Source organism: Epinephelus lanceolatus, chromosome 14, assembly GCF_041903045.1.
Source record: "Epinephelus lanceolatus isolate andai-2023 chromosome 14, ASM4190304v1, whole genome shotgun sequence".
Taxonomy (NCBI): domain Eukaryota; kingdom Metazoa; phylum Chordata; class Actinopteri; order Perciformes; family Serranidae; genus Epinephelus; species Epinephelus lanceolatus.
In genome coordinates, this window is record NC_135747.1 from 3,280,810 (window position 1) to 3,296,375 (window position 15,566).

General features: G+C 37.4%; 1 protein-coding gene across 2 annotated transcripts in view; it reads left to right on the forward strand.

Annotated features, from left to right (window-relative positions):
- The first annotated feature begins 358 nt into the window (after window positions 1–358).
- The window catches only part of itgb2 (integrin, beta 2), a 74,120-nt gene continuing 58,912 nt past the window's right edge, over window positions 359–15,566 (forward strand). The window contains exons 1-3 of one of the 2 annotated variants that reach the window (XM_033615067.2): window positions 359–456; window positions 11,187–11,248; window positions 13,806–13,903. In XM_033615067.2, the coding sequence (XP_033470958.1) occupies window positions 11,200–11,248; window positions 13,806–13,903 (147 nt within the window). In that variant the 5' untranslated portion in view covers window positions 359–456; window positions 11,187–11,199. Of the gene's footprint in view, window positions 457–5,825; window positions 5,847–11,186; window positions 11,249–13,805; window positions 13,904–15,566 lie in introns of those variants that run through there. The other variant, XM_033615075.2, reaches the window with a different exon arrangement.

Consider the following 15,566-nt stretch of genomic DNA (forward strand, 5'->3'; position numbering starts at 1 on the left):
TCACCACAAGGTTGTTGAGTATAGTGTGCCACACCCCTGGAAGTGATGTCATAGTCACAGAGCCTATATTTTTTTAATCACATGCTTGCTAACAATGAGTTCGGTGTTGATTTTTAGTGATGGACGTATATAAATGTAAAGATAAAAATGATAAAGCCTAACTGTCCCACTTTACCCACTGTCCCACACTGTACCAGTATTCACCCTAAATGTCTTTGCTTACAAATCCCAGGTCAAGTCTTTAAAACTTAAGTTGTAAGAAAGTCAAACCTCCAAGCAGTCAGGCACAGGTATTTTTTTATACATTGTGATGTGTGGCCTACTCTGTGACACAACCTTCCCCACTCTCTTAGACACACTCTATCTTTGCTTCACACTTCCTGTCCTGTGGGTGGAGTCTCTCCTTCCAGATGGTGCTCAACACAACTGCCAACCACACACATCTTCCTGTTACTGGTAAGTTTGCTTTTATAGTTTGTTTTAGTTAAAAATATATATATATATTTTGACTATTATATCCCTCATCACGCTGTCTTTTTTAATATCCTTATAGAAAAGTTGGGAATGCTGTGTGTTCAAACAAAGTCTGATGTAGGACAAAGTAAACTGTATTTTACATCATTAAACACTGTAGTGAGGAAGTCAAGCTTCTTGTTTTCTGAGAGGAAGTTGCCTGAAGTAACTACTGACGGACACATTTGACAAGTATCAGCAACTGTATTTTCATTTTGATTTCTGAAGCCAGAACAGTTTAATTACATTATATGAATTTAATTTTAATTCATTAATTTATTCATTTAGTGGTGGTCTATGTGTAGGCTCTCCAATCTATTGGCACAGTCAAAAAATTAAAAAGTCAGTTGTCTGATATGTGTACATTCATAGAGTCACCTGTTTTTATGGAGTGAGCAAACAATGATGCAGTTTATTGTTGCTGTGAATTTAAGTTGACTGTGGGTGTTCCACGTTCTACATGAACACCAGACCTAACACATCACTGCTTTTGAATTCAAAAAGAGAACTGGCACTATTTTAATCTACACTCTTCTGCAGTTAACTCCAAGAAAGAATCACTTTTCACTGTCATGATAAAACAGTAAAGTATTTAAATATATTTGTTTCTTTGCCATCCCTGCTGCTGCTTCTTCATCTAGTAAAATTAGATGTGTCTTCACTGAGTAGAGTAAACAGCCAGTGGTGGAAGTGTGAAGATATTTTATTTACATAAAACTAGCAATACCTCATTGTAAACTAATATCCATTATTCTAGTATTCAGTAAAATGTAATTTCTAGACACAGGGCTGTATGAAAATAAATGATTTAAACCCTCATCCACCCATGACACAACATTTTAATGTTAAGTCTACACAAATGCCCCAGATTGTCAACATGACATAAAAATGTTTTTTTCACTTTACACACAAACTCATCCCTTATGAGCTTGACATCATTTTTTTTATTTAGTCAACAATTTTTTGAGTTTTGAGTGAATTTGGCTAAAATGTATGAAGCTGATTTAACCTAATTAGTTTAAGGCCCATGAACATCACTATCATTGTGCATTTAATATACTGTGGTGTGTTGGGGCTAAATGGGTGAATTTTCCTTGCATGCAGTGAGACTGTGTTTAAGGCCATAAGCCGAAGAAAACTGTATTTAAATGTGTTCTAAATTACTCATGTTACCCATTACACAGGGATTAATGTTTCTGTGCCCCACTGGTTCTGATGGGTTACACTTAATGTTGTAGTGAAAGATATTTTGCACCATGAGTGAAGTCATATACACAGTTAGTGACCTCCCACCTGTGTAGATATAAGAGTGTCTAAAGTTGTGCTGAGGTGAAAAAAAGAGCACTTATTGGTTCAGAGTTAATCTCTTTGCCTTATTCTTGGATTTGAGACACCTTAGCTTGCCACAATGTATTTGTAGAGTTCTATGAAATTAAATAATTGTTCAAACAATAACAAAAAAGAGTTATGTTAAACTGACATAAAATTCCTGTCAAACAAGGGTCATGTGACACATTTATTTTGTGTCTTGTGTACTCAAAACTTTTGTTACTGTATTTTACTAAACTAAAATTTTTGAGTATGAGCTGTTTCCAAAAATAAATACAGAAATAAATAAAAAGAAGTAGTTTGCTGTGTCTCAACTGGTTTGTGATAAATTTATTTGAATTGATTTATTGATTGATTGATTTTATTTGAATTTGGAAAATGCACCACTGAAGCACAGAATCGACTGACATGATAAGGTCCTTCAGGTGTCATGTTTCACAACCTAATCTTGAGGTCTTGCACAGACAACAACTCTATTTTCAAAACCTTTATTAAAGTAATGTGTTTAATCAAATTGCTGCACAATAAATGTGTGACACTATTGTTAGCAGATTATTTGTTGCAACACAGCTAGTCTCTAGCCTTTAGTTCAGCTGCTGCCTTTGGTTCTCTCAAAACCACACCTAGAAAAACGGAAACAAAACTGATGATGTCACTTTCGACTCTTGCCATGTAAGCTCACTGAATGGTTTCAGTGTCGAATGAAAACCTACTTTTAACTGATACTATCTTCTCCTCTAACTTATAGAATACTAAATGTCTTAATTTTACATTTTCAAGGCTGTATATTTTAATCGTTTCTGCTGCATAAAAATAGCACCGTCTTGACATGGCAACAGCATTGAGTAGCAATTACACAATGCTGGTGAATGTATGCATTTGACTGATTTAATTTATGTGATCATTAAAAACAATTGATCCCACAGCTGCCATGCACTAAAATGTAGTTTCTAATAGCTGCCACATCTCATCAAAAGCCCACAGACTAATTAGCAACAGGTAAAGGTCTTGCCTCAGTAGGGGTAACAACTTAGATCTTGGCAACAGTCAGTGAGGTGGCATGATATGATGATGCCATGAACATGTGAATATATCCCACTTACATTATGATTCATATCATCTTCACTGCATTAATGAATAATACATGAATTATAACAAAAAGTAATGTATTTGGCAATAAGTGCAGCTAATATTAGTGCAAACATTATGACAAGCATAAGATGTTATGGTACACTGTAAAATATCTGACTGTACATTTACAGTAAATTACTGGCTACTAGTGGCATTACTTTCACAGTAAATTACTGTGTCATTTTTACTGTTACATTTGTTGTGAAATGACAACTATAGACTGTGATCCCACAGTACTTCTGCCTGCAATTTACTGTGATGAAACAGAATGTTCCTGTAATTTATTGAATGTAACTGTAGCTTCACAGTTTATGTACAACTAATTACTGTAATTTAGCAATATGCTTCTGTAGAATAACTGTATTTCACTGTAATGTCACAGTTAAACTCCATATTACTGTAATTTAGCAGTATGCTTCTGTAAAATAACTATTTACCTGCATTAATTTCACAATAGAATTCTGAATGTGAGGTGATATTACAGTTACATATTGTAATTACCTGGAAATAATTTGCAGTGTAAACTATGGGGTACTTTCTATTACTTGTGTGTTAGGTAGCTTCCTTTTTGATCTGTATAAAATGTGTGAGATGGAAGATACTGATCCATATTTATGTGCGTACATTCAGCAAAAAATTGAAAATGGCTATGGCTCTCCGTTCAAAGAACATGTTTTGATTGTCTATAACATGGGCCTAAACATAGACAGTTCAGGCAGTGCAGTTGCACTGGGGCCTGAGCTGTGGTAATACGCCCGTGGTCAAAGAAGAACTCCTGTTAAAAAAATGTTAAAAATGGTGTGATTTTTTTTTTTTTGCTGGCTAAAATGTTTGTTGATGTTGTCCAGTGTCAGGTCTCTGATTAATCATGTAATGAGACGATATGATTTACAGCAGCTAGTTTAGGTGCAAAATCTCTGATGACTAACAAGCAAGCAGATATAACATAAAAGTGACACTTGGTAAAAATGACTGTTGGTAAAATATATACAAGTAAAACTCTGTATTTGTGTGTGTGTGTGTGTGTGTGTGTGTGTGTGTGTGTGTGTGTGTCTGCGCACTTCAAAACTAGTAGCTAGGGCGTACTGGCCCGTTATAATAGTGTGCACTGGTGCCCATCATAACTACACCACTTATCTATACCTATGGGTATGTACAGATTTTGGCAAGCAAGCCTTTATGTCTGCAGGTCCTTATATTTGGAATCCTCTACAGAAGGACTTACAGTAGTAGTCATTGATTCCTATCTGCCATTTCAAAGCACTGTTGCAGGACTTTTGTAAGCAATCATCTATATGCCAATGTCAGGGTGTATTTTAGCTGGTCTTTGTAATCATGTGTATTTGGCCCTCTTTTGTTTGTGTGTGTGTTTTTATGATTCACTTATAGCATGCATTAACATACTTTTTGGCTTTTTTGTAGTAATCTCATTTGATGTTTTATATTGCTTGTTTCAGAGCTGTGTGTTTTTTATCTTGTAATGTTGTTCTATGTTGTCTGTCTGTACTTATGTTACTGTCTGTCTTGACCAGGACACTCTTGAAAAATAGATTTTTAATCTCAAGAAGTTTTTCTGGTAAATAAAGGTTGAGTAAAAAAATAAATAAAATACTCCAAAGAAAAAAACTACAACACTTCAAGCCCTCCGTTCCCTCCCACTATTTGTGTAACAGTGTCTCAGGGCAGACTGCGCAGACTCGCTGTTCTATCCATTGATATGGACATTCCATCCTTTACTTTCATGTTATTTATTCAATTTAGCCTGTGGTGAGTCCATCTCATTTAATTACACAGTGTAACAGGCTTTCTCACAGTGCTGCCATACAGTGTCAGCATTTTCTTGTAGTTACACTCTACCCCCATCCACTGCTACAGACTGTGTCTTTGGTTCCTTTGCTTTTCCTTTTGAAATATCATTTACACCTTTTGAAGAGAGAGTTACACAGTACGTTCAGCTGGCACATCTGGAGAGTGGCTGTACTCAGATACATGAGGAAACATAGGCTGTGGGGACCAAAACTGAAGTTAGGGTGGGTGTGGTACATTATTTTTATGGCTAAGAAATGTACATTTAAACTGTGCAGAATTTAATTAATTACCACTGCATTTTATGGACAAATTATGTCTTGTTTTACATGCTTTATTACAGGTGTTATCAGTCTCCAGAGTGATTCTTGTGAGTTGTAAGAAAAGTGTACATTGTATTTAAGGCTGAACACTGTAACTGAGCTAAATCTGAACTATAGACCGACTGTCACAGATGTGTTGAGTCAATCTTTGGTCATTTCTGAGGCCTTGGTTTTCGTGTTGTATTTGATGGTATTGTGTACTGTAAGGTTTTAAATACACTATCCATAATGATCCATCAACCACAACCTCAACATCTATCCATCTGAAAACTCCTTTTTAAAATGTGTAATTTTGGCCAGTGTTATGAGTACTTGGTAAAGTGTCAATTTGTCATTTTAACCAAAAGAAGCAGCAGCAGTAGAGATAACAAAGAAACAAATATCCATACATACAAGTTAGCTATGTTCTGCTTTCTCATGAGTATTTTTTTCAGCCTGAATCACAAAGCGGAAATGTACTGATGACACAAAACCTCATTTTCCCCTTTACCTTTTATGGTGTTGACAGGGTTGACACAGAGAGTAACACTGGCCATTGTGTGCAGGAAACCATGTCAGTATTACACTTGTTAGCCTGAGCTATGTGTGAAGCCTCCAACTGGGTGGATCATTTTTCATACGATTGCATACTACTTCAATATCAAATTTGAATACCATGTAAAAACAATATCAAGTTTGATATCTTCATGTTAAATGTGTTTTCATTGCAGAGTCACCCATCATTAGTTAACCAACTTGTCAAGGGTAAGGTTTAGTTATTTTTTTTCAGTAAGCCTATTTAAATGAGTCGTGTCAAGTTTTCAGTTAGTAACCATTTTGTCAGGAAATCCTACATTCTATTTCTGCAGGTAAGAGTTTTGGTATATCTGAGTATAAGGAGACCTACATGTGGCCACAGTTCATGACCTTTTTACACCTATCGGTATGTGCAAGATCAGTTCAGATGGAAGTAAAGATCAGTCGCTTGAACTTAAGATTGGTTAAGCCTTTCATTTGGTATTATTGACATAACATTATAAGAAAAGAATTCTCTTTGATTGACATTACTGTTGCTGTAAAGTCGATCAAAGACAAGTAAGACGTTCAAACACATGTGTGCCTAAAACTGCAGTAGTGTCCATGTGGCCCACCAGAGAGCTGGGTTCAGTTTCAGGCACTGTTGGCAAGAAGAAGCTAGTGTCACATCAAGCCAGGTCAGACTTATTTATAGAGCACATTTAAAGACAACAACTGAAAGAAATAAAAACACAGAAATGATTTTAAAAAAATAAAAATCATTCATAAATAGGACAATGTAAGTAAAATGAATAGGAGCATACAATATTTTGGTAAAATCATAACACTAGAATAGCATTGCACAATCAACAAAATAAAACACAGAAAATACATATGTTAAGCAGTGTGGTCAGGTATGTCATCATAATGATAATAAAAAGGCAAAAGAAAAGATGGGTCTTAAGACAGGTTCTAAATGTATCAACAGAAGGGGAAGATGGAACTGGAGCTGGAACTGGAAGACTATTCCACATTTTACCACCAACAACTGAAAATACTTTTATCACCTTTAGTTTTTAACTGGGTACATGGAATGGAGAGCAGTGATTGGTCACCAGATCCGAAGGGTCAGGAGGAGGAGGAATGAGAGATGAGCAGTTCAGAGGTGTAAGCAGGTGTGTGTCAATGCAGTACTATAAAACACAATAAAATAATTTTAAAATCAATTCTGTACCAGTACCAGGCTGGCCTCTCTTACTGATACCAGTGAGGACTATTGCTGCTGCATCTTGAACAAGCTGCAGGCAGGATAGGGCTGACGGACTGATTCCTACATAGAGGGAATTGTAATAGTCTAAGCAAGAGGAAATAAAAGCATGGGCCAAAATCTCTAAATCTTTGACAGGCAGGAAAGGTTTTGAATGAATGAATGAATAAACTTTATTTATATTGCACCTTTCATGCACAGATTGCAGCACAAAGTGCTTTATAATTCAGTGATACAAACAGCAAAGAGATGAAACCATGAAATGACACAACAATTATTCAATCATAAATTAATCAATCAATCAATAAATTCACTCACCTTGACCAGCTCCACTAACCAGTATGAGTTTCTAGTGCAAAAACTAGTACACCATCAATTTTCTTCACTAGAAAAAAAACCAGAATCTCTCATTTTGTCAAATGCTTGTAATTATCTATGTTTATATTTTCCTGACAAGCCTCTTCTGTTGTGATCACACAAGAAATGACTGTCCTTTCAGATGCAAAGGTACAAGAAATGTGATGTTGTTATAGCACTGAAAAAACTCAAGGAGATGGTCGAGGTGGATAGTTTGACAGGCAAGACCCAGCTCACATCACGTCTCCTACCAGCAGTTGATGTTGATTTGTTTTAACTATGACCACCATCTGTCCCTACCTCAGGAGATAAAACATGTCTAAATACTGGCCACTAGATGGAGCCAAATGAATGGCTTATGTTATTATGACTGACATTCTCTTCTTTTTTTGTCACTCTATTAATCTTTTTGGCAATTAGTTGCTTGTTTTACTTACAATTTTGTTCATTATATCATTTGTTTAATACACTCTTTTAATAACTTATTTGCAGAGCCTTCCAGATGCCTTTTGGTATCAAGCGATGAACACATTAATGCATCAATAATATTATCCAATACTATAATTTCTATTTCTTTTATATTACTTTTGGTAAGATGCCTTATATATCATTTGATGTCGATATGTTTGTACTTAAGTAACAATTCAAGACTTACTTGACTTACCTTTACAGTGTCATATTAGTACTTTGAATTAAGTAAAAGATCTGAGAAGTTCTTCCCCCACTGGCTATACTGTTCATATGGACTACCAACCTATAAGGCCAACCAAAGCAATAATATACGTATAGTATTTGTCACAACCAGGGTCATGAGCCATGACAACTAACAGAGACACATCGTTTCAAAGATGAAACAAAAGTTATTTATTCAACAAAAGCAACTCAATTAAACACATAACTGAGCATAAACAAGGCATGGATTGTGAGTATCAGTGCAATCAGTGTGCATGTGTGTGAGTGTTGTAAGATGCACAAAAAGAACAGTTGAGAAAGCACAACTGTCCTCCCACCTGTAGGCCTATTGAACTGCAGTTGCCTCAGCCATGGCTGGTGTAGAAGCACAGATGCTCCTTTTCTATCTCTATATCTTTTTTTCCCTTTCAGTTACTCTCTATATCTTTCAAGTGTTGATGTCTGCACGGTATGCCCATGCGGGGTCTAGCATCTACCAAAGGGAAAAAGAATTAGCCTATTTCGATGATCTACAGTTACCTGGCCATTAAGTGGACATCCTTCCTGAGCATCCTGGCAACAGCAAATTATGAAGTAAACACAAATGGGCCTATTTAACTATTCTGCAAAAGTTTATGTTTACAGTGTGCATTTAGCAGCTTTATACATACTAAGAACTTAAAATACTGAGTCCACTAAGTCAAACAATATTTTTAAAACTTATGGTCTAAAGGACAGCCTCCAGTGTGAGTGTCCTGTGCATTAACCATTCATCCACCAAATCTGTAGGTTGTCAAGGGCTTTGTTACTATACCAACCTTCCAGCTTTTTCCCCAAAATTTTACAAGTTTATTCACGTAATATTATGACTTTTCCCCATGAAATTGTAACCCTATTCTTGTAATATTATGATTTTTTTTCTTGAAATTACAACTTTATCTCAGCCATATTGTGACTTTGTTCTCGAAATGTAGGATTTTGCTTTTTTCTTCAATATAGCACAAAGACTCTGTTGTAATAATCTGAATCTCTAAAGTAACTAAAATTATCAAATAAATGTACTGGAGTGAATAGTACAACATTTGCCTCAGATGTACAGGAGTGGCAGTATTAAGTAACATAAAACAGAAATCCTCAAGTAAAGTGTAAACTTACCATTTTGGAGTATTTTGAAACAAAAATCTTAGACTGGGATTACCCAAATTTTAAATGACTGAGTTCCATTTAAGGGAGCCAGCATATGATTGAGGACCGAAGAGCAAAAGTGCACACACTAAGACTTTTTATGCCTCTGTGCCGGCGAAAGCTGTAGCCAGAGGCATTATGTTTTTGGGTTCATACCGTCCGTACGTCTGTACTTCCATAAATCCCATTCTCATGAACACGGTATCTCAAAGCCTTGAGGGGATTTCTTCAAATTTGAGACAAACTCCACTTGGACTCAAAAATAAACTGATTAGATTTTGGTGGTCAGAGGTCAAGGTCAGTGTGACCTCGTCTGTCTAATTTTCATGACAAGAGAACACCGTCAAAGAATTTCTTCAAACTTGGCACAAATGTTCACTTGGGCTCAACGATAAATTGATGAATTGGTGGTCAAAGGTCAAGGTCAATGTGACCTTGCATCCATCTCTTTCTTGTGAACGTGATATCATAACGACACCTTGAGGAAATATTTCAAATTTGACACAAACATCCACTTGGACTCAAGAATGAGCTGATTAGAATTTGGTGGGCGAAGGTCAAAGGTCACTGTGACCTAACAAAACATGTTTTTGGCCATTATTCAAAAATTCATAGGTAATTATGACAAAATTACACAAAAATGTCCAATAGTTATGTAAGTGATGAAGTGATGATATTTTATGTCCAAAAGGTCAAAGGTCAACTTCAATGTGACATCATAAGAACAAAGGTTCTTTCTGGCCATTACTCAACATCATATCTCGGAAACAGAAGGGGAGTAATTTGGCCAGATACTGAATTGGTGACACTAATCTTGGATGTCCACCTTGAAACCGTGTATAGATCTCCTGTGCTGTCGGGGGGAAGATGTGTGTGAAGCATCATTGTTTTTACAGACATAGGTGTAAACTTGACTGGTTCATGGGGGCATACAGCCGTGGGGCAGTCATTCTAGCTTATTACATAATATACAATGACTTTTTTGACAGTTTTATGACATACAATGACATTTTTAAGATACTTTACTATGACTTTAGAGTTACTTTTTTTATGACCTACTGTACTATCACTGACAGTGATATAGCCAATGTAACACTCATATTACTTTCTAGTTTTCCACTTTTTAGTCTATTACATTTGAAAGTAATGAAATAGAGACAGTACTGTGTTGACAATGATTGTATTCTCAGCAGTCGAGCAACGGCTTCTACTCAAGAACTGCAATACCATTTGCACAAGCCACATGCAGAACTGCAGTATACCATAATAGAACCAGCAGTAGTAATTATAATAATAATAATAATAATAATACAAATACTACTACTACTACTACTACTAATAATAATAATAATAGCATTTTACAAAGTTTATTTATGATAACATCTCCACTTTTGGCCATTTTGGGCTTTTGTTTGATTTTAGATAAACAACACCTTGGCTTTCAGAGTGTGAAACTTTTATCACCAAATTCGGATTCTGAAGTTTGTAAAGACATGATGACAAGCTGCAAACACTTGTCAGCCAAAGTCTGGTCCTGCTCAGCTCCAATCCCCTCCCTCTATGTCTCCCTGAAATTATGAATTTAAACATTACAGTAACAATGCAGCGTCCAGAACAGTGGCAAATATACACAGTCTTAGCTTTCAGAATGAAACATCTGCTAGTGTCCTGCTTGAGCTAGTTTCAACAGGCTTGGCATTGCACATCACATCACATAACATTATGGTCTTTCCACCTATATCACTAGAAATGTCACAACTTATAATTTGCTGTGATGACTAGTTTAATTGACTTTATTTAATTATTTATGGTAGATTAGTGTTTTTATCAGTGCTATTTCTGTGCATTTTAAGGAATTTTGCTCCTTAAAAATGCCCTAAACCATGCAGAACATCACTTAAAAATATTATCATATCAGAACTCAGTAATTAGTCATTAATTATCCCCAAATCTGGGGTTGATATTAAATATGTATCAAGGTCAAGGCAATTTGCATCTTAATTGAAAAATTAAAGTCATATTAGGGTACAAATTTTAAATGGTTTCTCATTCTGATCTGCTAAATTTTGGTCTAAAAGGAAAAATGTCTGTGTTTTGTGATTTTTCAGGAATTATTAGGAGATGGATCAGTGTTTGCTGTTTCTTCTGCTCCTGCTGATGGGTAAAAATGGTAAGTATTAAAAAGTTAATGTTACAGGGGGGTCACATGATGGTGGCAAGTTGAACAAAATGTTTTGGATATAGCTCGGTGTCCAACGGTTCTGTTTATTCTGACCACAGTCATATTTTGGTAGCCACTTTTGTTATTTCATGTTATGTCCTCAGAAAACTTTTGACCATAGTCTTTTGATAAAATCAGAAGAAACCAAAGAAAGCCAGGCACAAAAAAAAAAGCACCTCGTCTGGGCCCAGCAACTGCTCACAAGATGGCGACCAGACTGGATCTGATATTTCTGATGAACAGTGCCCAGCCCATGCCAAACCCCTTAATGTGATAACTTAATATTATAGAAGTAATCTGACAAACAACTCAGTCCCCTGGCCAAGATTGTTCAGAAGCATTCTATGGAGCTCCAGACTGCTAGCAAGCAGCTACATGAAGCAGAAGCTAGAACCCTAGCTGTTGAAAACGCCATCACAGCACAAAAGCCAAGAATTATTAACTGGAAAAGCAGGTCAGTTCTCTATCAGAGAGTTTGGAAGTGCCAGAGAAGTATAGCAGGTGCTTGAGTCTTTGGCTTGGCAGTAGGCAATAAAACAAGGCAGCTGGTAGATTTCAGGCAGCTGACACTGGTCAAGAGGTGGGGTACACTCTGGACAGGTCGCCACACTATCACAGGGCTGACACATAGAGACAGACAACCATTCACACTCACATTCACACCTACGGCCAATTTAGAGTCACCAGTTTACCCAACCTGCAAGACTTTGGACTGTGAGAGGAAGCCAGAATACCCAGAGTAATCCACACTCACATGGGGAGAACATGAATACTCAACATAGAAAAAATGGCTAAGTGCTTCAGGATCATGGGACAATGTTTTATCTTTGCAATGGCCTTCAGATCTGTCTGGTCTCTAACCTATGACCAAGCCAACCTGGTTGAATCTATGAGGAAACTAAGCTCAATCTCGTGTCAGAATTGCTCACAGGGTCACCGAGACACACAAGCTAATCCATCACAGCAAGGTGCCAGCTCTAATAGGATTAGATGTTTTGTTTTAGTTTTCTTTGGAATATTCTTCACAATATTTTTTTTGGACACAGGGGGCTAAAAACATGCATAATAGTAAAATACAGAAAGTGGTGGCCTGATAATGGCATGATACAGAAACTGATGAGGTGAGTTGCTGGGGCAAAGTTTGGGTGAAAGTAATCCAATTAGTAACAAAACTAGTAACAAAAAATGCCATGCCATACTCTTGTATGTAAATGAATATTCAATGATTCCTTTTGTTTTTCTACATAAAGTTTTAAAGTTTGAACAGGGCTCAGCGGGACGTACAGTGTGACGGTGGCATTCATGTATTATAGTAAACAAGCTAACAGTGCTAATAGTTAATCGGAAATGTGCAACATTTTTTGCCAACACTACATATCAAGCAGAATCCGGAGACTGTGTTTTGTTTAGATAGATAGATAGATAGATAGATAGATAGATACTTTAATAATCCTTAGCAGGAAATTGCAATATTAAGTATTAAGTAAATGTGACCACCACTTCAGAGCAGAAGAGAGAAGATAATGTTGTCTCAGAGCCTTATGGTGGAACGTATCTCCTCCGCTGTGCCACTGCATCACGCCTGCAGCTGTCTGTACCAAAGAGTAGCGTGCTCACTACTAGTGATGGCCGAATGAAGCCTCATGAATCATTTTCTTTTTTTTCTGAGCCCAGTAGATGGCGCTTTTTGTTCAACAAAAGGTTTAAAAAACACCAGATTTCCATTCTTTTAGCCTCTCTCTTTAAACCAAGAGCACCATCTAGTGGGCTCAGAAAATAAAGAAAATGCTTCATGAGGCCTCATTCCGCCATCACTACTCACTACACAGCACAATGGCTAGAAAGGAAAAACATAGACTGTTGGACTTGAAGCAATCTCAGTCGACTGAGGGGTCTCTGACTGATGATTTGCATGTCTAACTTTTAAGGGGCAGCCCTATAGAATACCTCTTGTAAGCTCTGCATTTTTCTTTTTACTAGTCAGTGTGCTGTGCAGTGTACTTCTGGGGATATTATTTTGGTCCCCAGATTTTGCTGCAGAGTGAGCGCTCTTGACTTTCTTCCACAGAGGAGGATAAACTTTACACAGTAGGCTCTGTGATAATTCTTCAGAGATCTCAGAGATCTTCTCTCTTCTGCTTGGAAGTGGCAAATTTACAGCTCACAGATACTTAATATGACATGGTCTCTGGCTTTTGTTTGATATCTAGTGTCGGCAAAAATGATGTTGCACATTTCCAATTCGCTGTTAGCTTGTTTACTATATTACATGAATGCCGCGGTCGCACTGAAAGTCCTGCTGAGCCTGTTAAAAAAATTACATATATATATATGTGTATATATATATGTGTGTGTGTGTGTGTGTGTGTGTGTGTGTGTATAAAGAAGAAGAAGAAGAATCATTGAATATTCATATATAACAGCCAAATCTGATTAAACAAACATATTCTGATTTGGGTTCAACTCTTGAAACTGTGTTGCATAGAGTTTGTGTTTTATTTCACAGGATTATGTCAACAAGAGGAAGTCTGCACAAAGTCAGCAATCAACTCCTGCAGTGACTGTATCAAGTCTGGGCCATACTGTGTGTGGTGCCAACAACTGGTGAGAAACAATGTTTATGTAATCTTCATACTGTCTCAACTCAACTCAACTCAACTTTATTTATATAGCCCTTTAAAACAGCCACGGCTGAAACAAAGTGCTGTACATGAATAGACAAAGCAACACAGGGACATAAAACAGTTAACAGGAAATAAATACTAAAATAATTGTTTATTGTTTTTAAAACAATTTAAAAACAATAAATAAAACAAACCATAAAACACTAAAACAGAAGCAGAGTCTCATGCGGAGTTGAAAGCCAAGGAATAAAAATGGGTTTTTAGACGAGTTTTAAAAATGGACAGTGAGGAGGCTTGTCTAATGTGGAGAGGTAGCTTGTTCCACAATTTAGGAGCGGCAACGGAAAAAGCTCTGTCCCCTCTGAGCTTCCGTTTGGACCTCTGTACCTCCAGGAGCAGCAGATCAGCTGACCTGAGGCACCGAGCAGGAGCACAGGGGTGAAGAAGCTCAGAGAGGTAAGGTGGGGCCAGACCATTTAAAGATTTAAAAACTAATAAAAGAATCTTAAAATGGACTCTAAAGTGCACAGGCAGCCAGTGGAGGGAGGCCAGGATGGGAGTTATGTGCTCCCTCTTATGTACTGCAGTTAACAGGTGCACAGCTGCGTTTTGCACCAACTGGAGACGTGCAAGGGAGGACTGGCTGACTCCAAAATAAAGCGCAGTACAGTAATCGAGCCGAGATGTAATAAAGGTATGGATTACTGTTTCAAAGTGCTGTTGTGCAAGGAAAGGTTTCACCTTTGCCAGCTGTTTAATTTGAAAAAAGCTGGACTTCACTACAGAGCTAATTTAAAATCACTGTCCATCTTAAAACCCAAGTTTGAGACTGTTGGCTTTAAAAAATCTGCCAAAGGGCCCAAGTCAACGGGGGGTGGGGGGGTGGGGGGGGTCACAAAGGCCACTGGGACCAAACACCATCACTTCTGTTTTTTTCTTATTAAAATTTAAAAAGTTCAAGGCCATCCAGTCTTTGATGTCTTCAAGACATTCCAGAAGTGGTGTGAGTGAGAAGGCATTTTTCTTTTTTAGCGGTACATATATCTGACTATCGTCAGCATAAAAGTGGAAAGAGATGCCATGGTTTCTCAGCATGGATCCCAGGGGCAGTAAATACAAAGGAAAAAGCAGGGGCCCTAAAATCGACCCCTGTGGAACCCAGCGGTGGCTGCTGGTCTTTCAAGGAGGGGAAGCTCATTTTTGGCCTACATCATAAAATGTGTCCGTTTATTTATATGTAAATTCTACCCTCTGAGGCTGCTGCGCAAGGCTAGTGTGTCCGCCTGTGAGTGCTTTGGGACGGTGGAGGGGCTCACAGCACCCGCTGCTTGTTGGGGACAGTAACTGCAGAGCGACAGAAGTCAGAGTCTCCAAACACGAGTACAGCCTCCAATAACACCAGAAAAAGATGCTAGATTTGTCGCTAGTCGTTTTTAACAAAGAAAAAGTCACTAAGAGGACTGGAAAAGTCTCCAGATCAACTCGGAACAACGAAATGAAATGAAACTTGAAAAATTCTCCGGTGGTTTATATTCCAAGATCGCTGATTCGCTCATTTCGCTGTCAATCAAAAAGGGATTCAGCCTCAGACAGATCATCCAATCATCATGCAGAAGCCCAGCGTCCAGGCCAGCCAAGGCCAG